This window comes from Stegodyphus dumicola, chromosome 8 (assembly GCF_044657685.1).
Source record: "Stegodyphus dumicola isolate Sdum_Otavi_A_Nest chromosome 8, ASM4465768v1".
Taxonomy (NCBI): domain Eukaryota; kingdom Metazoa; phylum Arthropoda; class Arachnida; order Araneae; family Eresidae; genus Stegodyphus; species Stegodyphus dumicola.
Genome location: NC_140775.1, coordinates 143313075 through 143336894, shown reverse-complemented (window position 1 = coordinate 143336894; position 23820 = coordinate 143313075). Strand labels below are relative to the sequence as shown.

Here is a 23820-nt window from a genome sequence, read left to right as displayed (position 1 = left end):
TTCAGACAACTGCTGGCTAAGGAATCATATTGTGGCCAGTGATAAAACATTGATTGACATTGGCCAAGACCATGCTTTCAATTCTTGAGTGGCTGTAAAGTGTAACATTTTTATATCTGATGTAAACAATTAATGAAGCCCCGAGACATATTTGTTTGGTGTGGGACATAGCTCATACATACTGTTTTTCTTTTGTTAGCATAGTAGCAGAGAAGGTAGAAAGAATTTAATTCCAAAGAATTTAAGTTAAGTAAATGCAGCAAATTGCATTCTTTCTTACTTCTCTAATTCAGCTTATTTTTTGAAGGCTATTATTATTTCAGCCTGGAGCTGTATCAGAATTTGGTATTTGCTTTCTAATGTAGCCTTCGCAAAAGTGGCATTGGCACGATTCGAGCTTAAGAAAGTGGCAAAACAACAAACATTATTTTGAAGTAGATTTTTAATACTATAAAAGAAACTTTACGAAATTTTTCCAATTAATGGAATCTGCAGAAAAGTTACATAACAGAAGTTTCCCTATGCAATGACAGTGTCCTTTTTATCAATCAATGGATAACAAAATCTGTAGTATGGTTTAGATCTAGAAAACACTGCTATCAATAGTGAAGAAAGAGAGAAGGAGGCTTCTCAGAATGGAAAAGATTTTAATTCATACTTTAGTCAGAATTTGGGACACAATAATTACAGGACTTGAACAATAGAACTTTGCAGCTAAACAAGAAATTATGTCAATCTATAAAATTAAAAAAAAAAAAAAAAAAGAAAGAAAGAAAGAAACAGCTTAAACAATTTACATTGAAAGAAATGTTTAATAAAAGAAACAAAAATCGGAAAGCTTTCAGATTTTATATTATGCTCAAAGAGGCATTTTTTAAAAAATGTTTGTGTGTTACCATTATTTAACTGTATTTCTAACACAAATTTCTTAAGCCAAGCACATACAAGCTAGAAGAAAATTAAGTTTTTAGTTAAATCACTTTATAGCAGGCGGGACGGGAGACATCGCGGCACACAATGAACTGGAAGTTGATCTGTCAGCACTATCCTTATCTTCAGAGCAGATGTTTTTATTTTATTCGGCTTATAATTCCTTACTAAATGTAGTATATAAGTATACTAAATGTAGTCTTTGATATGATTTAATTATTCTAATTATAATTTGTCATTATAAATACCACGAATGCACATTAAATAGTTTTCTGGTTGCAATTTTCTAATTTCGACTATGTGTAATGTATGCTTTATGCATGCGCGCGTTGAAAGAAATGTTTAATAAACAAATAAATATTAAGCTTTTTTTTTTGTAAATTTTGATACACTTTAGATGATTATTGCTCTTTATTTCATAAATTACGGTTTCATATTTTTAATTTTATAATTTCTGCAAACCATCTTACCAGATTTAAATTGATGACCTATAATCCAAAAAAACGGATAATCCGGAATCGCTGAAGTCCCAATGAGTACAGATTAAAGACTTTTGACTATATTACCATTTGCTTTTAAGAAAAGAAACCAATTTAAATCATTTGATATTGAAGATTAAAATTCTTTTTGGTTTAAAACATTACCTCCCTGATCTTTTCAGCCCACTTTCCTGCCTTTCTTTTTCTTCTTCTTCTTCTTCATCAACTTTTACTTCTTGAACTTCAGTTTTCTTTCTAGATTCCTATAAATGAAAAGTAGTATTTGTATTAATATGAACACAAAATTATATTAAGATTGTCTAAACTTTTATCAAGTGTAATAAAAATTGTCAAATAAATAATTGGATTACAATCTTGGAAAAGACACCAATTGCAATTTCTTTTTAAAATTAATACTGGTAATCACTGTTTTTTTTTTTCCATTAAGTTTTTGAAAGATAATTCTGATGTTATAAAATGACTCCTACCTCAAGCATAAATGTTTTAATGATATCTGGGAGAAAAATATGTTTATGAAAAGACTACAATACATTTTATAATGCTGCAGAATTTTTTTCAAACAATACAGAAAGTCATTATAAAGTCAACATTTGAGGATAATTTTACTTAATCTTTACCACCCTAAGAAAAGTGTTATCAAATATGCCACACATGCACAGAATTTTCTTACAAAATTTGAAAAGGTACTATTTAAGTGCAAGAAAGATGTTACTGTTATCTTATTTTGATATAAGAAAGATTTTTATGTCTTATGCTTTTTTTATCTGGGAGAAAAATATGTTTATGAAAAGACTATAATTCATCTTATTGTTGTACTGCAGAATTTTTGTAAAACAATACAGAATGTCATTATAAAGTCACCATTTTAGGACAATTTTGTTCAACCTTTACCACCCCCAAAAAAGTGCCATCAAATATGTCACACATGCATAGAATTTTCTTACAAAATTTGAAAAGATACTATTTAAGTGCAAGAAAGATATTACTGTTATTTTATTTTGATATAAGAAAGATTTTTATTGTGGTCTTATGTTTTTTTAATAAATATAACATTAAATTTTCTTTTAGTGAATAAACATTAAGCAACTAGATAATTATTGCTGAATAAACATTAAGCAACAAACTAATTATTACTAAATATGTTTTACTTCATTAATAATTTAGAAAGGATGAAAATGAAGTATTCCAGTTATTTAATAAGTACTGGAAATTCCCTTCACGATATCCCAATGATGTTTTTCAACTAATCTGGTTCATTTTTAGAAATGATAGTTTAATACTTGGTAATTTATTCAGCATTTTGTTTCAATTCATATCAGTATTCAGAGTTCTATACAATAAATACATAAAAATTCCCATTTCCTCAGAATAAAGAACATAATTTTTTTATATAGTATTATATTTGTAATAGAAAGATTATCCCTTAACTATTAGGGGGGGGGAAGAAGGAGGCAACTTGTGTAACAAAATAACCACAATCATAAATGAAAATACACATCTTTATGTATGGATAAAGATTTCAAAGGATTTATTCTGTCCTAGAAAACATAACACAAAAAGCAGCTCCCATTTCTTTCAAATGATGCTGTAAGAATTAAGACATTGGAAATGAACTACCTGTGATGGTAATTGTTGTGGAGGTTCTATTCGAATACTTGGATCCCATGCTCCAGGTGGCAAAACAGTGACAGCATCTAAAAATTCATCAACGCCAGCTAATAAGTCTTGTCTGCTTTTGGCTTTATATGCTACATCATGAAAAACCTTAACAAAGAAACATTTATTTTTGATTTAACAGAGTTACAAAATAAAAATCTTAAAAAAAAAAAAAAAAAAAAAAAAAAAAGCAATAAAAATGCATGCTATTGAGGCCATTAAGAAATTATTAAACAAAAACGTTTTGAAACTGGATAAATAAAAATGAATTAAAATGGATAAAACCAAACTTTGATTGATGTTAGTTTCATAAAAATATTCTGTACACTCATAAGTAATAACTCTCCCATTTATATTTCTAAAGTTGAATTTTGTCTAATTTTAAATTCCAAATTGCCTTGCTCTGCCTTCCTAAAAAATCTAAACATTTAATCTTCCTCTCATTTTTTGAGCTCAGTGTAGAAATTTCCACATATTTTACTGCAATTTTCAATTAGTTTCAATTTTATACAATTAAACCATTATGCATTTTTTTAACTTATGAAGTCAAAATATTTAAAATAATTTTTATTTAGAAATAAATGTCATTTTCACTTGAAATTTGCTTTTTTTAAATAGTAGTGCTGCACAAAAAATCTCGTATGTATCCTTATCATGTGTACTTACAGACAAGCAACCATTATACATTTTTTATTTACACATATCTTTTTTTTTTCAAAATCTAACAGAAAGGCTGACAGAAGAATAAAATGGAAACGACTTCAAACAACAGATACAATTCATCAGAAGCTACCTAATACTGTTACAAAATGTACAGGCACGGTAAGATAGCTTCCCCGCAAAGCAGTTTTAGGGTTGCCATAAAATGGCAAGGTTGTCACATTTGGATGAAATCACACATTTGGCGACAAAATTGGTGATGTGCTATGGACAGATGGTGAATTCTCACCGGTTTAGACCAGAATGTTCTCGAACACAAGATGAAAACTATATAAACCCCACTGGTCTGCAGTCAGAGTGTGCCTCGCATAGAGTGTGAGTTAGTCAGTATCGAGTTGGTGTCTCGTCTAGCGAATCAATCCCTACAAAGTCGATCGAGTTGACAGCCGGGCAACGAGTGGGTTTCAAGTTCACCGAAGGAGTCTCTTAGCGTATCATGGTTAGTGTATCGTCAAGAGAGCGTGTTGAGCTCCGGGAATGACTGAACCGAAGAGTCGGGAGACGTGCTCTGTGTATCGTTGAGTGCATCGCAAGTTGTAGTGTGGAGAGTCTTGAGAGTACGTGGAGTTCCGAGAACGACCGAGCAGACTTGAGAGCTGTGCTCTGGTGCTTTACAGTGAAGCTGTTTCCACTGTGATAGCCTGACAATCTGAAGGCTGTGTCGCTGATCGTGTCAGCGTGTTTATAGTAGTTCATCGACGACTGTAAAATGTGTTTTGGAGCTGTTCTGACAAATACTGGCAACTAAAGTGCATTTCAATACTTCATCAAGTGTCATCGTTATTCACTCCAAATTCACACGAACCCCATATGAATGTGAAGGCAAAAATAATGTAACAATATTAATTTAATATTTCGACATATTTACTTTTTAAATGTAAATATAAATTGCCTTGTCCAAAATTTATTAAACTGATTGCAATGTCAAGGATTTCCAAGTTTAATTCAATGCAGAAGATGCAATTTTCATAGCTTCTGTCAGTTAAAAATGAGTATTCAATTAAGGTTAAAAAAAAGACTGGTAAAAATTGTAGCTAAACATCATGAAGCAAAATTCTATCAAAGAAGGTGAAAATATTGATAATCCGATAACCACCCACTCCGAGTTACTGAAAATAGTACAGTCTGATCTGGAAATGTCTATTTGGTTGTAATTTAAGTTTCTCATTAAAAACATTCTTAATACAGTTCGGGGGGGGCAAAAGCAGTACTTTAGTGTAGGTAGTAATCATAACCCAAATCTTATCATTTTCTGCCAACATTTTGGTAGTTTTACAAAGCCTTCATCCCAGAAACTTGGTGAACTTGGTGGCCGTGAGTCCAAAAGATTAACTGCATTTTGGATTTTCTGTGCAGGATGGAAGATAGCACCAATAAGATGTAGCTGCAGGTGTGAAAAGGGTAGAAGTCCGATGAAGGAATGTCAAAATTATATGGTAAGTGTAGGAAAAGATCCCATTCTAGTCAGTACAGTATCCAGCCGGTGAATGCAGACACACGTGGTCTTGCATTTTCTTGATGAAACATTACCTTTTTTGTGCTGGAACTTAGTTCGACATTTTTCCTTGATAGCATTGTCAAAACGGACTTAAAAAATAACCATTTTTTTTATATTTAATTACTGATATTTAAAAAATGCATTTAGTTGTTGTATGACTCATTTTTCAAGCTGCCCTCTGTTGATAGTCATGCAGGGATGAAAGGAAGAAATAATAATGATTTGCCAGATTGACATCAGTGATATTAATTATTCAGTATGTGTAAAATCAGTGGTGCTTTGATGAAAATGTTTCAGTTTGAGAAGTAAACCCAAGGTAATATAATTCAAGTACACCCAAGGTTAAAAAATGCAATAGTTGCAACTGCACAAATTAAATAATTATTCCTGGAATTTCAAAAATTTTTATTTAATTTAAAAATTGTTTTTATTTATACATATGTACTTTAGTGTAAGCAAGATAAAATACATAACTTAAAATTATTAACTTTAATATGACAATATTCCTTTTTACTTCTTATTTTAATTTAGTTGCTTTAATAACATTCTAGGCCAGGGTTTCTTAAACTGTGGGTCGCGACCCGCAGCAGGGGGGGGGTCGCCAAAAATTTCAGCAGTTTTGATATTTCTTTAACTTTTTATAATAATTTTACAATTACCAAATATTTTTACACAATGTATCTGAAAATAGATAAAGATAAGACATTACAGACAAAGAAAAAAATGAAAACGTTTCAACGCATTCCTTTTTATAATAAAAAGCTTCATTTTCCTTGCTTTGCACGTGATGCCGTCATTTCGTCTGTTACTTATTTAAAATTTTCACATTGTTCCATGTCTTAAAATTAGAGATTAAAATTAATGACTTAAAACTGCAATAGTATATTACAGTACAAGTAGAAAAAATTGACAGTTTCACTCATGCATATGTCGGATTTGAGCAATACTTATGAGGTCCCACAAAATTTTTTAAAATATTATGGGGTCCTGGGGGTTGCAAAAATATCTCAATGATAAAAAGGGGTCACGACTGGAAAAATGTTTAAGAAACCCTGTTCTCTAGACTATGTTTCATACTTGTTATGTAATCCTCTTGTATTGCCTAAGCTCATATCCAATCGTTGATCTAAAATTTAAACAAAGAACCCAAGTTTATAAATACTACTGCTACTATTGCACAGCTCTTTTTTTCCTGCTTTGCCTTACTGCTATCCATGCACAGAGTTTGCTTTCCACTTCATCTAGAAGATGTAAGCTTTGCAGAATTGTGGCATGCATAGCAAATCATAAATGATGATGTGTGAAAATGTTTACACATATCAAGGCTCATTTCATTCTAAATTCATCAGCTATTACTGAAAGCCTTCCTTCTCCATTATGTCACCTTTGGTATCTATGCAGCTATCTTCTACTTTAAATTATCTAAAGGAATCATTAAACATAATTAGTCCCTCAAGTGCAAAATGGAAAATTTATTTAGCCAGTTCTTCAAATTGTCCTTGTGTGATAAATTCAAGGCAATGTATAAGAGAGTTGATCATAAAATTTGTTTTTGTGTTCACAAAATGAAAGTGATTTAACGAGACTTCAAGAAATAGGATGTGTTGAAAACTGCTTTGAAGTTCACTACACCACATGTTTACTTATTGCTCTTTTTGGCTCTTATATGAATAAATTAGTAAGGTTATTTTTCACCGGTTCTGGATTGAAAATATGCTTGAAGTGTGTGTTAAAAAAATTATTTTTCATTCTGCTTTTTGGCAAATGCATTTCTATTACAAATTGATATTTTTCTTACTAAATTGGATTTTAAAAGTATAGCAGCGTTTTATGAAAAATAGTTTCACGATTCTAAAAAATTTGAATTCTAATAATTTGATGTAGTTAAGAAGATTTTAAAGTATTTTATTTAGGAAAAGTTATAAAATTACTGTAGTAATAATTAGAAATTATGATTATTATTTAAAAAATTTGAATTATTTTTAAAGATTTTTGGAATTATTTTGAAATGAGATAACTATGAAATAATTTTGAATACTAATATAGAAAAATGCAATAAAATTTTGTCTTTGATTATTAATATAAAATACAAAAACTGTAATACTGAATATTGTTATAATTAATTAATAACTACATGCAAAGATAGAATATATTAAGATATAAGATTTATGAAAAATATTAATTTTTTCATATATAATTATTTTTGCTATATGTATAATGAAGTGAGGTTTAAATCTTTTAATACATTGGAATGCTTAGTGCAGTTCAAAACAACCAATTGCTTTCATACAAGGAATGGAGGCATTTACATGTAAGTACTGAAGCATCTCTGATTAAATTAATATATCAATTAGCTAATGTGAATTTACCCAACAGATGGATATGTTTGTACTTCGAGAAAGATACAGGGTTTTACAGTTTTGTGTAAAATAATGTAATAATAATAGTAAAAAGCATAATTTTAGTAATATTATTTCAAATGATGTTAAACAGCAAGTTGAAAATTATTCATAAAAATATTTAATTTGTTGTGATTATCCAAAATAAGTTATGAGTGTATAAAACTTTTATGATACTGTGTGAAAATTTTTAAAAAGCCTTCCCTGAACAAATATGATTGGGAAAACTAAATCTAATTGTGACATATTACTTATGAATTTGATTCTTTCTCAATGTGGCTTTTTTATCTAAAAGTTTTTTAAAATTATTATTGTGAGATAATGTAAAATTTTTTCATTAAATTTGTAAGCTCTAACTTGAATATACAAGTTATTCATCTTAATTTGAAATTTGTATATTTGTTTTTATTTTAGTTATGTAATTTGAGGAATTGTATGACCATACTTCACAGTTAATAACTTTGATGCTAAAAGCTATATATATATTGGTCTTATTCTTTTGTATAAATCATTTAATTAAGGAAAGGGAAAAGGTTAATGAAGAAAATCTTTATACAAATACAAACCTCATCAGACATTAATGTAGCCATAGCTCGTCCAATTTCATGGTAGCGACCTAAGTTTCCCGAAGGACCTAAGAGGATAAAAAGAAAGCGTGTAGGAACGGGCACTTCAGTCAGGTCTCCAAGATTAGCAGCTTGGCTGAGACGGACAAATGCAATAATGGCACGGTCTAAAAAATCAACTTCTCCAACTAAAATATTTGATGCTTCAGCACCAGGTGGTATCTTTCTCATGAAGGCTTGATTTAGCTATGGCAAAAAAAAGAATGTGTTACTTATTAATAATATATATGAATAATAATATATGTTTTAAGAAGAGATACAGGGTGTCTAGTAGCAATAATTTAAAAATTTATGCACACACACATACAAAAATAAATAAAATAAAATAAAAAAATGGTTGGCAAGTAATTTTGCTTTTTATATAGGAAAATTTTAGAAAACTCTTTGAAATATTATATCAGCATTCAGAAATATTTAGATTTAAAATTGTTTAAATATGTTTACTTTCATCAGTATCTGTTTTAAAGCTTATTTAATTCTTATATATTGATTATTACTTACATAACATTAACACATATACTATTGTACTAACAAATAACTATAATAGCTCCCCCCCAAAAAAAAATTGTACCTAGATATTAAGATACTCAACAGTTAGGAAAACCGGTACTATAATGTTTTTATGCCCTATTCCCCCCCCCAAAAAAAACAATAATAGTGGGAAAAGGAAACTCATTCTGCCCCCCCTTCAATGTAATATTTGTTGCATATATCAGTCATATTTGATAAAGTTCTAACATCAGTACTATTTCATATACTAATGCATGAGAAAAGTGATTGATATGAATGTATCTAAGAGTAAAACTTAAACATATTGTTAATTAATGTTTCTGAAGCAGCCACGATGGCTCTGTGAAGTGTCAGTCATTATGTATCCACAGAAGTGTATGTGTTAATAGAACCAGAAAATTTGTTAAGGTTTTATTTATTTTATCCTTAACAATACAGCTACTAGTTAGTTAAAAAGAACTAATATTTAGATTTTTTTCTTATCTTAAAACTTTTTGCTTTTAATAATAGAACATTAAATTGAATGTTAGAATAAAACTGAAAGTGTTTTTAAATCTTTTCATGACTTTTAGATTAGCATTTAAACAAACAAATTGCAAACTTTTAACTTAAATACATGTGAGTTAATACTGACACATGCAAGTCTCTCAGTAAAAACAATGAGATCCTAAAAGTATGGCCTTCTCAACACTAATTATAAAATGATATATTGAGGCACAATGATTTACAAAGCAGAATTAGAGGTTTAAATTGTTAAAATTTTTTCATTAAATTTATAATTTAAAGAAACAAATTATTTACTTATATATTATTTTTCTATTATTTTAACATGAAAGTTGATTTGATTTTCATATTGTCCTTTTTTAAATTTCCAATGGTTAGAATATTATTAATTTCACTTGTTTATATCATATAATTAATGACATTTCTAAACCACTAAAATTCAATTTTCCAATCACCATTTTGTTCTCATTTTACACTGGATTTAGAAACTCATCTTTATCAGCAAGAGCAATGTTTAAAGAGGTGTTTTTGCAACATTACTTGATGTTTAATAAGAAATAAATCTATGTACAATTAGATAAAGTAGCAACAGCTAAAAATACATAACTGAATCAATTTTTTTTAAACCAAATTCTATATCTAAGCAAGGAAGGAAAGAAGACTTTTATATACGTTTCATGTTTGCCACACAAAGATTTTTTAAAAAACATTTTAATTAAAACAGGCAGAAAAAAAGACATTCTGACCATCCAAAGTTGAGGAATTTGAAGAAGAGGCAACACAAAGAAAATTAATTAGATTTCATTCTATAGAAAGAAAGCAGACATTTCTGTCTGATCAACCAAAAAAAATATATTTTTATTCAAAATTTATGTCAAACCCAGATTGGTTCTTTGCATAATTTTTAATTTCTTTCCTAGATTTGCTTAGGATATTTTGAGAAGGAACTATACAAGGGAATGCCAGTTTTGGCCACATATTGTCAAAACATGTTCAGTGATTGGAAACTGCATGCTTTTGTACCAAAAGAAAATAAAAATGCAAGCTTAAAATTATACGAGGGCCATCCAGGAAGTAGATTACGTTTCCGTCTGTGTCCGCTAGGGGCGGGGCTAGCGCGGCCATCTTGGGGTCAGAGCGTTGCGCAGCTCAGTCTGCATCTAGCCGTGCTAGTGAGAGGTTCGTGCTGTGCTCCGTTCAGATACTGTGACGGTTTGAAATGTCTGCATTAATTGAAAATCCCGCGAGCTGCGCTCAGTAATAAGGTTTCTGACTGCAAAAAACTGTAAACCGATAGAAATCTATCGGCAGCTTCGTGAAGTGTATGGGGACAACATTATCACTGAAGGTGGAGTGCGTCAGTGGGTCATAAGATTTCAAAATGGCCGAACCAATATTCACGACGAAGATCGAAGTGGGAGACCCAGCATAGTGACCGCCGAACTTCTCAAAAAAGTCGATGCTAAAGTCCGTGAAAATCGAAATTTCACAATAACGGAACTTTCTTTGAGTTTTCCACAAATTTCGCGAAGTTTGTTGCACGAAATCATCAGCGAAAAGCTTGGTTAACACAAGTTTTGTGCAAGATGGATTCCAAAAATCTTGACAGAGGACCACAAAAATCAGCGAATGGCTGCAGCGTTGAACTTTTTGGACGCTTACCATAAGGATGGTGACTCTTTACTCGATCGCATCGTTACTGGTGACGAAACATGGGTGAAACATGTGAACTGTGAAACGAAATTGCAATCAATGCAGTGGGGGCACACAAGTTCTCCCCAAAAACCCAAGAAATGCATGCAAACAATGTCGGCAAGGAAGATGATGGCGACTGTTTTTTGGGACAGAAAAGGTGTAATTTTGGTGGACTTCCTGGAAAGAGGCACTACAATAAACTCTCAAAGGTATTGCCAAACTCTCCAAAAACTCAGAAGAGCAATTCAAAACAAGCGCAGAGGAATGTTGAGCTCTAAGATCTTGTTGATTCACGACAACGCCCGGCCCCACACGGCAAATGTCACTCGTAAAGTTCTTGAATCTTTTAAGTGGGAGTTGTTTCCTCATCCGCCGTACAGTCCCGACCTGGCACCGAGTGACTTCCACCTATTCCCAGCAATGAAGAAGTGGCTGGCTATGCAGCGTTTTGATGACGACGCACAGCTGCAAGAAGAGGTAACGAAGTGGTTTGAAGGCGCAGGCGGCCGAATTTTTCGACGAAGGAATTTCCAAGCTCGTACATCGCTACGATAAATGCCTTAATTTGTATGGTGACTATGTAGAAAAGTAGTATTTGAGTGTGGCTTTCATCTGTATATAATAAAATTTGTTTCCTATACTTTGTTTATTTTTTTATTCCAAAACGTAATCTACTTTCTGGATAGCCCTCGTATAATATGCCTTGCTGAGTCCCTTGCTGAACAGTAATAGAAAAGTCCAAATAAGATATTTAGATAACTACATAAGCAGTTACGTAAGATATGTTAGTTAAATGAGCTCATAAAAGAGGTCTGACTCTGTTGCACCTTTACATCTGGCAACACCATTTATGCCTACATTTATTCTACAAATTTCTATCTCAGACCTGGTAGCAATACCCATAATTCTAACTTTTCAATCTATAAATTGTGATTGATTTCTCATTCATCTTTAAATGTCATTTGATGTTATCCAACAGTGATTCTACTTACAATAACAAATTGAAAGACAAAAGAATTACTGATTTCTGAATGGGACATTCATTCCATGATTGAAAGTCAGGATATTCCATGAATCTTGGAAATGTTAGATAAAATAAAAAATTGAATTTCTTAACTCTTTGTCGTTCAAATCCTTCACAATATAACCTAAGAGTCATTAAATATTTTAACTCAAAACTTTGGAAGGATCAATTTTATTAAGTCTATCACAAATGTCTCCTCCCCTTTTTTTAAAAAAACTAAATGTTAAACCTTTTTTAATGTGATTTAAGCTGAACTAACTTATATTATTAAAAACATGCCAGTTAACTTTATTTTAACATTGCAGATTTAAGTTATATACACTACTGGCCACCGTAAATGCAACACCCTGAAGGAAGCATGCAAATAACATGAAATTTACAACATGCATTAGCAGAGGTGAGATATGCAAATGATTAGAATTTCAGTGCAAATGCTTCAAAGTGCTATTTAAGGCTTGGAGTTTTTGCCGATTTCAAGTTCGGCAATTGTGTTTTTTTCCAAAAAACTATCAATTATGCCTTATAGTAAACAGCGACCATCGTTTGATCAAGTATCCGAGTTCAAGAGAGGAAGGATAGGGGCCTATCGAGAGTGTGAATTATCTCTCAGGGAAATCGGTAGAGGGTACGATGAACCAATGTGTTTGATCGCATTCACCTCAGTGCACCACTTCACCTGATGACAACATTGTGCAATGGAACATTGTGCGCATGGCAGTGACGGATCGCTCAGCCACATCTCGAACCATAGCACAGTGCATTCAGTCTGTAATGCATCATCCAGTGTCTACTCGTACCACTTGACGCCGTTTACAGCAGAGTAGTCTGTCCGCAAGACATCCATTGCTTCGTCTGCCCTTGATGCAGAACTACAGATGTCTCCACCACCAATGATGAGATGAAAGAAGGATGTGGAAGGCAGAATGGAATTAAATTGTCTTTACTCAGGAGTCAGGCTTCTGTCTGCAACACCACAATGGTTGGATTAGAGTCTGGAAACATCGTGGAGAGAGGATGCTGAACAGCTGCATTATGCACCCCCACACTGGTCCTGCACCAGGTATTATGGTATGGGGCGGTACTGGATATCACTCTCGCACTCGTCTAGTATGCATTACTGGTTCTTTAAACAGCCAGCGCTACATCACCGAGGGTTGGAGCCAGTTGTCCTTCCTTACCTTCAGGGCTCGCCCACAGCCATATTTCAATAGGATAATGTGCGATCACAGGTGGCACGCGTTGTCCAAGGGTTCTTCATGAATCGCCAGATTGAACTGCTTTCCCAGCCAGCTTGCTCTCCGGATCTTTCACAGATAGAAAACATGTGGTCCATGGTTGCTGAACGATTGACCCAGATAACATCCCAAGCTGCCACACCAGATCAACTTTGGCAATGTGTGGAAGCTACTTGGTCTGCTGTACCCCAAGAACACATCCAAAGTCTCTTTGAATCAATGCCGAGGCGTATGGCAGCGGTGATCTCCAACAATGGCGGCTACTCTGGCTACTGATTCTGGAAGGAAACACACTTCACAGAAGTCTATAAATTGAATCATTTGATACTTGGTCAACATGTTACCTACTAAATAAATTTTGTTAATAATCTACTAAATATCTCTTGTTTTTCTTGGTGTTACAATTTGGGTGGCCAGCAGTGTATACAGCAACTTGTAGTAGCAGTTTTAGAATTAATTCTTGCAAGAACTTCTCAGAATAAATCCAAGAAGCATGAGGATTCTGACCTATGATACAATACTAAATTAAAATAATTATGATATAAAAATTTATTTATTGGATCATCAATTGAAAATATAAACTATATCTGAAAATGCAGAAATAGTGTAATTTGTTAAAATAATCAAAATGTTATCCATACTCTGTGCTGAAGATCAGCAGAACTTGTAGAATTTCCACCAGATACATCAGCAAGATTATGAGAATTGTGTCCTGAGTGTGAATTATTACTGCCAAGATTTAACGAAGAACAGCTAGGACTCTTCATCATTATATCTTGACCAACTGTGCTAGGAGAACTACCTGTAATAAAAAAATATACTCTGCAACTAAGGATTTTTAAATTCATCATATTGGTTTGGAAGCAGAAGAAAAACACTTATCTGACACAGATAAATTCTTAAAAAAACTTATCTTTAAAATAATAATTTTTAAGGCATTTTGAATCAATAATTGTGAAGCATTTTTTAGCATTTTTTTCTATACAAAAAGTATAGAAAAAAATGCTAAAAAAATTGGAAACAAGTCTACATCCCTCTAATTATACTGTTAGTTTAGAACAAAATCACTCATTTCCATCATCTGATGCATTAAAAGAAGGATGTCTTCACAAAGGACTTCTAAGGAAAATTAGCTCACATTCATCCACACATGGAAAAAGCCAGTCTATCTGCTAGGAACTAAATATCAAATAGGTGACCTTTAAAGCTAAAATTGCTCATAAAAACTAAAAAACAACATGAAAAGATTAAATACTGAAAACCTAATTTTGTATCACTTCTAAAAGCATACAAATAAAAATAACCCTGTTTTTATTTGGCTATCCCAAAAATAATAAATACAATTTCTCGTACAACTGTGTAACGAAAACTATATGTAAAGGAACAACAGAAATTCTTAAACAAAATTTTGAATTGACTCCTAGTTCCTTCAGTTTTCGGCAAGATTAGAAATTTGAATTAAATAAGATTTAAAATGAGAAAATGAAAGAAAATTTCTGCCCCTTATGTATGTAGCATTATTTAAACAAGGTCTTCCAAAAAAGATGGCGCAAACTTTAAAAAGTAGTACAACAAACATATCAAACAATCATTTTTGGCAACAGAATGCTTAATTAAAAAAAAAATGTAAACACACTAGACAGTACTTCTTTGCCCATATGCAATAGTTCTGCAATTGTACATGCACAATGGTTTCAGACTTCGGATGCAGCTGAACAGTATATAATTGATGAGAAAGCTCATTATGTTCTTCTCAATGAATAAATTGGTATATTTTTCTGCAGAAGATCTTGCTATAAATTGCTGAAGGATACTTCACTAGCCATCTCGTAAAGCATGTTGCAACATGATAGGATACAGGTTATTTTCAATAAGATGTAAGGAATTATCTGAATATCCTGTTTTCAGACCACTGGAATTTATGAGATGGTACTATGCTTAGGCCCAATAATCACCAGATCTGCTATGTCTTAATTTCGTTTTTGTGGGGACATCTCAAAAGCTTCATCTATGAGACTTGCCTTGAAATTTGACAAAGAACTCATTGCCGGAATTTTATCTGTGCTGCAACTGTGTGGTCTGCTGTAATGTAGAAAGTCTATTAAACCTTCCACTGCTATTGTCTGTTGCTTTTTCAACATTTATTATAATTGTTGCATTCTTGTGCTTATGTCTCATGTTCTTGGCTTCATGATGAACATTTATTATAATTGTTGCATTCTTGTCCTTATGTCTCATGTTCTTGGCTTCATGATGTAATGCTCTTATGTTTTTACATTTAATTTACAAGCATGCATTCAATAATAAAAATGGTTGTTTCAGTACATTCTACCACTTTTTACAGTCTGTCGCATCTTTTTTGAAAATCCTATACAGCAAAAAACTCATTGTTGCACTTGTGAACATTTTCTCGATGTAATTAATAATGTGTTATACCTTTGTACAAATGAATACAAGTAATAAATTTCAACTTAAACAACATTTTGGTAATCGGACAAAATCCTTATATTCATAAAAAGCATTTATATAATTTTACAGTATTTAAAAAAAAAAAAAAAAAAAAAAAATGCATGGCTTGATACAACAGCCAGGAAGCAAAAAATAATAGAGAGGTCCATGTATTATAGAACCTCTAGCAAATTAATGGACATTTCTTACATAAGCCCCTTCTCCCAATTTGAAGTTTATCTACTTTAATGGTAAATAAAAATAAATAAATAAATAAAAAAGTTTATATCTTTTCGAACTTTGATCTGGACACCAAATGGGAAAATTTGCAAACAGCTCTAAATTGTTTTCAGATTGATTATACTACAGAGTAACAAAAAAATTTTTTAAAGTTATTACTTATATAATTTCTGATATTCATGATAAAAATATATACAGATTAATAATATTTATCTCAGAGTATAATTAATACTTTTATTTTATGCAGTTACTGCAAATGAAATAGCTACATTTATGAATCCATCTCAGACAATATTAATCTATTTGAAAAAGGCAATCACTCACAGCATCAATACATTGCTGCCAAGGGATGGTTTGGTTTATGTGATTATAGCAAAGCCTCTAGGGCTATCTGCCTAAGAGGAGGAATGCTGTAACATATGGTTAACGCTCGCTTACGTTACAATGCCTTTGTGGAGGAATTTCTACGGAGAACTCGCTTGTATAAACATTGCACATGGCGAAAACCATGAAAATGGCCATGGAGCCAGCCGTTCGTGGGATTCGAAACACAGACTGAACTACTAATGTTCAGCAACTTTACCGCTCAGCCGCTGGTGGACTCACCAAGGGAAGGACATGGTCTTGTAGCACATTTCAGTTTTGTAGAAAATTTCGGTGCTTCTGAAGGCTTTTTCATCTCAATTGCCTGATAAATGAATCAGTACATAAAGATACAGGGGTTGGACAAAAATATGGAAACACCTTTAAAAAAACATGTTTCTTTGCTTAATATGGTGTAGGAAACCCGCTGGCATCCAAAACAGCTTGCAGTCTTCTCGGAATGGATAAATACAGTTCCTGTATGTTTGCCAAGGGAATATTATACCATTCTTCCTGCAAAACGGTGGCAAGTTCAGATAACAATGTTGGCGGTGGATAACGAGAACGCACTTTCCGTTCCAATGTAGACCACAAAGGTTCAATAATATTCAGGTCTGGTGACTGTGGTGGCCAGGGGAGATGGGACAACTCATCCTCGTGCTCAGAAAACCAGTCCTGGACAATGTGAGCTGTGTGAACAGGGGCTTTGTCGTCTTAGAAGACACCATCACCATCGGGGAACAAAGTTTGTACCATGGGATGAACTTGATCGGCCAAAATGTTCACATAAGTCTTGGCAGTCATGTGCCTTGACACAGTTATCATGGGGCTAGCAGAGAACCACGATATGGCTGCCCAAACCATAACAGAACCTCCGCCAGGTTTCACTCTTGGCAACAAGCAGTCTGTATTATAGGCTTGAGATGGCGTCCTCCAGACGTAAACTCGAACAGAAGTGGGAAACAATGTGAAAGAAGACTCGTCAGACCATATTACTCGCTTCCACTGCTCTATAGTCCAAGCCTTTATCACCTAAAGACCACCTTTTTCTGTTACGGGCATTAGCATCACTGATGAGTGGCTTCTCAATTGCAGCACGGCCAGCAATTCCCCGTTTATGAAGCTCCCTTCTAATTATTTTGGTACTCACAGGGTTCGGTAACACAACGTTCATTTCAGCAGTAACTTTTGCAGCTGTGATCTTCTTATTTTTCGTCACAATTGCCCTTAATGATCGTCTGTCACGATCACTCAGGACACACTTTCGTCCGCGCTGTGAGTTAGCAGATGATGTTTTTCCGCTTTTCAAATATGGGGAATAAATCTTCGATACAGTACCTCTTGAAACACTAAACACCTCGGCTACCTTGCTTACGGAAGCACCTACCATACGTGCTCCAACAATTTGCCCACGTTCGAAGTCTGTTAACTCTGACATAATGCAATGACAACCTCACATAACAGTACTCCGACAAACAACTGAACTGTTTAGCACATTTACGAAGTTGTATAGGTGGCGTCAGTAGTCAAAAATGCCAGCGCCACCTACATATTTCATTAAAATCAATCTTTCTTTTCAAACATGCATTTAACATAATTAAAAGGTGTTTCCATATTTTTGTCCATCCACTGTATTTCCAAGCAAAAATACTTCAAGACCTAGAAATAACTAACAGGCAAGATGTCAGAAGAATGAGTTTCACCAGACTCAATTTCTGCATCCCAGACCAAGGAACTATTATATTGTTTTTAATGTAACATAAAATCTGTATTGCCTTATAACAACAAGATTCTATTTCTCTTGGCCAGTGCTGGCTGCCTAATTACTTTTGGTAAATTTACAGCAACATATCTTCTCCATGAAGTCTATTGTCATGGGTTAAACTTTTTGGAAGACGGAATGGCAGACTAAATCAGAAAATTATTACTACATATTATTATTTTAAAAGTACTGGTAGCTTCAAATTACTCTATGCAGTTCCTTTTATCTTCAGTCATTTAGCATAATATCTGCAATTATCTATGAAATTGATTTTTTATGAAGTCACAACATGTGAATATTTTAGCACATGAATAATTTTATCTTGCATCAAATGGTGAGTATGAATGGCCAACCACAGCAAATTTTAAGTAATAGCTACTGATCCAGTTCTCTACATAAACTGGACATATTAAACAAAGGGGAATTGCTATGCAGTTATATTGGAGCCTTACATCTAGATCCAAAATTTTATGAACAAATGTCAAATTCTTTGATTAACAGCAGCACTCTATCAAAAGCTTTCATGATATATTTGACAGTAACTATTGATAATTTCTAAAGTACACACTTATTCTAAAAATGATGCTCAGCTGATAGCTGACTTTGTCCCAATTTTCACTACCATATGTTTGCAGCAAACAACTATTATTTTTTTGCATTTTCTATGCTTGCATGCATATCAAATTAGTATTCTGCATAAGAGCAACTTTTCTCACATGTATATTATATTAGCAGTTTGCATACGAGCATTTTTTCCTTCAATGAAGTACATTTCTCATATTTTCCACCATATATTTCATTTGCAATAATCTAATACTTGTCATATAAAAACAAATAAGAAAAATTTTCAAAATTTTGTATGTGACATTTAAAATTTAGCTCTCAAAGTACACATATGTGGATAAAGAAGTACTAATTATGTATCTCAACTGATGTCAGAACTTATTAAATTTTTCACATAAAAAACTTCAATTTAGATTCCAATTTGACATTGTATTTATAAAATGCTCCAAAATAGTATTTAACCAACAAGTGCATACATCTAATTGCTCATTAAAAAAATCTGATTAATAATTAGAATGCATTAGACTAAAAATTCATTTATATTTAAAGATATAATATAAAATAAAAAGAACCTCCTACTCTCCCCTCTGTTTTGAAAGTATGAACTTAAAAATATTGATGAACTTTAAGTTAAGTATTTTTATAATTTAAAATAGAACCCAAGTGTTTGCTTCATTTCCATTCATGACTAGAACACAAGAAGCTCAATGAAAATAATTATACAGCAGGAGTATTAGTAAAGGACATCAACAAAAAATAACTAAATAATAATAAACCTTTATAATTTAGAAAAATACACTTAGTTAATTAATAGATTGGTTGAAGTAAAAAAAAATTTTTTTGGTCATCTTATATCACACTTATAAACACATATGGTGATAAAATACGCCTACAACAAAAAATAATGAATAACTACGGAAAAACTACCTAGACTGCCATAATTAGAGGTATACAATATATTTATTTTCCAATCATATAAACCAAAGACTGTACAAATCAATGACTGCTGTGACAGCTCAGATATTTAAAGGAATTATTAGTTTTTTTCATACATGCATAATGCCCATTATAATGATCATTATGTATGCATCATCAAAACAAGCAGCAATGTTTCCAGGAAATACAGGGAAAAAATATGAAAAGAATACTTGAATTTCTGGAACCTAACTTACTGCAAAACAACCTTTTGAATCTCTTCTTCAATTAGACAACACATGCTAAACAATTTTATACAAAAATATATATGTGCCAACATTACCTAATGATCACTGTTAAATTAAATATACTCTTAGCTTTTATAACAGTGTTCTTATTTTCAAAACATGGTCCAAAAAACTTTTTAAGTCTGCCATTCTCTTTTATTCCTTATTTATTGAAATAGCTAACATAAGTGATACATTATTTAGGAAAATTTTGCCTTGTCAAACAATGTTCTTTACCTGTTCATTAACAGATAGAGAAAACATTTTCTTACTGGTAGTTGGCGAATAAGTTTTCTTCTGAAAATTACAAAGTACATGTAATGATGAAACAGATTCAAACTTTCACATAATTATCTTAATTCTAGTAAGATTTAGTTAACTAAAGTTAAAATACTATTTTTCATTAAATAAAAACTTAAAATTGAACAGTCAATTTCTGAAACTATTTTATAAAACTGATGCGATATTAATATAACTTGAGGATGTACATGAAAATAAAATTTATATACTTCTGATATCTTCCTTTTACGTTGTTTCATTTAACTAAAAAGGTAGGAAACTGCATTATTTCACTTGCACTGTATCACTTGGTTTTCTTCGAATTTACTTAAGTGTTTCACTTATTGTACATAAGAAAAATTCAAATAAGTGTAAAATCTACCACTACTGCATGCTTAGTAAACTAGTAGAGAGAAAAACGTGAACCTTTACGTTACCAGGTAAGCCAAGGTATTTGGCAAAATTTGGTTTTGCTTCTCCAGCTATAGCAGGATTGACAGGGGTTGTCGGTGGAGATGAACCTGCATCTTTATCTAACTGTGCTGTAACAATGTAACGAAATGAAACTCAATATTGTAAAACGTGAAACGGAAAATATTTTTGAAACATTCCTGTGGTCTATCCAAGGATGCTAACTGCCGTAGCACTGAAAAAATTCATTTTATCATTTGCAGAGCTTATTTTTATATAGTCGTACATTTTGAATATTTTTATATCATGCAAACACATTCACTTCTTAAAATTAATAATAAACAGTAAGTTTTTCTACTCTATTAGCTAATGTGCTCAAGGACAAAAATTTTGGATCACATATAAGGTTTGCTTCACAAATAAAAAACAGGACTTTTTCTGATACAGCATTATATAATCTATGCATGCAAAATTATATACTAGCACTTAATTTCTTATATCATCACTCATTCACTACAAATTAAAGGACAGTCAATCTACAAACATACACCAAGATCAATACATAGTCTTGAAGACTACATGTTCCAAAGACTTAAAACATGTTCACTTAATTATTAGTGCAGCGATAAACGAAACAGCAAAATATTTAAACCAGTTGGATAGAAAGAAAAATGCCTAGAAAGAATATTTTCACAATCAAATTGAATATGATGGTTGAAATTAAATTGTGCTCTAACTACAATCAGCATTTTTTTTTATTCCAATAAACACAAATGGCTATGAAATTTCAGTGCAGTATAATTTCTTACTTAGAGTAATTTAGACACATTTCAGTAAATGAGGAGTGAAATTTCAATAATAATTAAAACATGCAGGTTCATAATAAAAGGGGAATTTTGTAAGATGCATTTGAAGATTGAATATGTTTCATAACATTTGTTTAGAATGACCTGCTTATATCTTGAAACAAAAGAAGTCCAAATATCTAGAAAAGGTTTTATTCTTCATTCAAGGGCGATACAAAAATTATAAATCTTCTTCAACAGCAAGAATTTGAGACAATCTCATGTTCATGCAGATATATCCATAGTTCTGAATGGAATGCACTGAAATTAAATACAAAGATATCAGGAGGAAAATAATTAAAAAGTTAAACAAATGAATCAACATTTCCATACAATGGGTAAAGTAATTGAGACCAAACTCATTTAAGTATTAAGAAGAGATATAATTTCAAACAAGAAATTTTAATATCAGCTGGTTTAATTATTAACAAGATGATACAAAAGTAGTTTTATCATGTTTAAAGGCAATATTACAGTAAAATAAGGTGAAGATAAATTATCTTGATAAGTCCCATTTATAAAGGAAGTATTATTATGCCAAATCAGTAAATCTGGGTTACATGCATCTGGCAAAATGCACATCAGTAAATAACATAACGAAGTAGAACTACCCAGTTAACTTAAGAAGTAGGTACAATGCGTTTGTCTTTACTTGGTTACTTAAAATTACAAGAAAATGGCAGCTGGTATGTCAATTTCTGCAGTTTTCCTGATAACAATTACTAATATGAATGAAACTTTTGTTAAAACAGAGAGCATATCAGATGCAAAGAAAATTGGCAAGCCAAAAACAAGTGACCGAAGATTAAAAAAAAAACACAATGTGTACTTGATCGCAAAAACCAAAATTTCTATAAAAATTACATCAAGGCAGCTGCATAACAGATTAACAAACAGTTATATTTTCATCCATATCATACCCGACTCATCAAAACAGATAAATTCATGGTAGTGGAAAAGCTGACCTGCTCCTGATCTGGTACCAGCAGATTTCTTATTTTAAGGCTACCTTAAGAATGAAATCTACATGCATAATATTTCTAAAATAGAAAATCTGAAGCAAGTGATCAACTAGGAATTCAACAACATTCTAATGAACTGTTCATCATTAGAATTAACTTTTAATGTTAAGAGCTTTTTCTTCATGATACACTCTGGCTGAACTCTCATTTCTAACTATATGTTTCTCTTCTACAAGTAACCTTGGTTTCACAATCGTAGTTGTCAGATTTGCTTCGTCTTTTTCCAAACTTCTAGGCAGTCCTAATAGCATCATTAGGTCCACTCCTCTATCTGTAAATGCATATCCACCATTAGCTAATTTTCTATGCAAGTCCATTAATCTTGCTAGATAGGATTAGACAGACTCATTTGGCTTCATAGTTATGTTAAAGAATTCTCTCATAAGTTGCAGTACGTAAAGCAAACCAAATTTTGTGTGCATTTCTTTTAAACAGTTCCAGGCGTCTCTGGCTCTAACACAATCTCCGCTATCATCTAGAAATGTATCTTCAGCTATGAAGAATAACAGGGTAAGAGCTTCGTCATTCTTTTTCCTCTCCACTTCATTCATTTCAATTCCATATCTGGGTTCCACTGCTTCCCAATACCTCTTCTGCGCCAGCACGGGGCGCGAACAGATACACCATGTGTGATAATTGTCGCAGTTTAGTTTCAGCATTTTATAATCTTCAGATGTCATTCTTCAAGTACATATATTGAGCTAAATTCACCAGAAAAGAATTATTTATTTTTTCAAAGGATGGTTATCTAGCTCACTTCAGATTCACAATGTGGGTAGGCTTCAGCGATTTGCACGGTTAAGCTTCGGTCCGAATCTTCAACCATGGATCCTTATGGCCTTTCCTTTTGAGCTTCGTGCTGATAACATGTTAGAATTTAAATTATTCGTGGGTTAAATAATGATATAGTCCAGGTTGAACAATCAAATATATTGGGAATATATTGGTTACATGAAAAACAGCAATCGCAGCAATGCACACCAGATAAGGACAACAACACTGCTGTTGCCAATTAACATTAAGTAAATATTGTGATTGGCACACAAATTTTTTTAAACACATCAATGTATACAAACATATTATTTTTGATCTCCAAGTATGCTTTAATTTTAAGGATGATCATCGTGTTGAAAACATGTAAACTTGGTTTTGTTATATATTTTTCAAATCTAAGTTTATATTTTCCAATTGTTTTTTCACAATTCTTTTAGTCATATTGCTTTAAATATGATTATAACTACCTCTATAGTTGCTTTATGTATTCATTCATTAGTAACCATTTCTAGTCTTGGGTTATTGAATAATGCATGTTTATGGTCACCATTTAAAAGATACAGAATGCAGTGATGTTGCATATTTTCAACTGATGATGCTGTAGTGATCTTGA

The 23820-nt window shown here is 32.1% G+C and overlaps 1 protein-coding gene across 6 annotated transcripts in view; it reads right to left on the bottom strand.

The window, feature by feature from the left end:
* The window catches only part of Ndae1 (Na[+]-driven anion exchanger 1), a 294988-nt gene that overhangs the window by 67249 nt on the left and 203919 nt on the right, over nt 1-23820 (bottom strand). For 5 of the 6 annotated variants that reach the window (XM_085822524.1, XM_085822520.1, XM_085822519.1 and 2 more), the window contains 5 exons: nt 20593-20697; nt 13939-14099; nt 8270-8515; nt 3048-3194; nt 1575-1672 (listed from right to left, as the gene is read on the bottom strand). In XM_085822524.1, the coding sequence (XP_085678650.1) occupies nt 1575-1672; nt 3048-3194; nt 8270-8515; nt 13939-14099; nt 20593-20697 (757 nt within the window). The remainder of the gene's footprint in view (nt 1-1574; nt 1673-3047; nt 3195-8269; nt 8516-13938; nt 14100-20592; nt 20698-23820) is intronic. The other variant, XM_085822523.1, reaches the window with a different exon arrangement.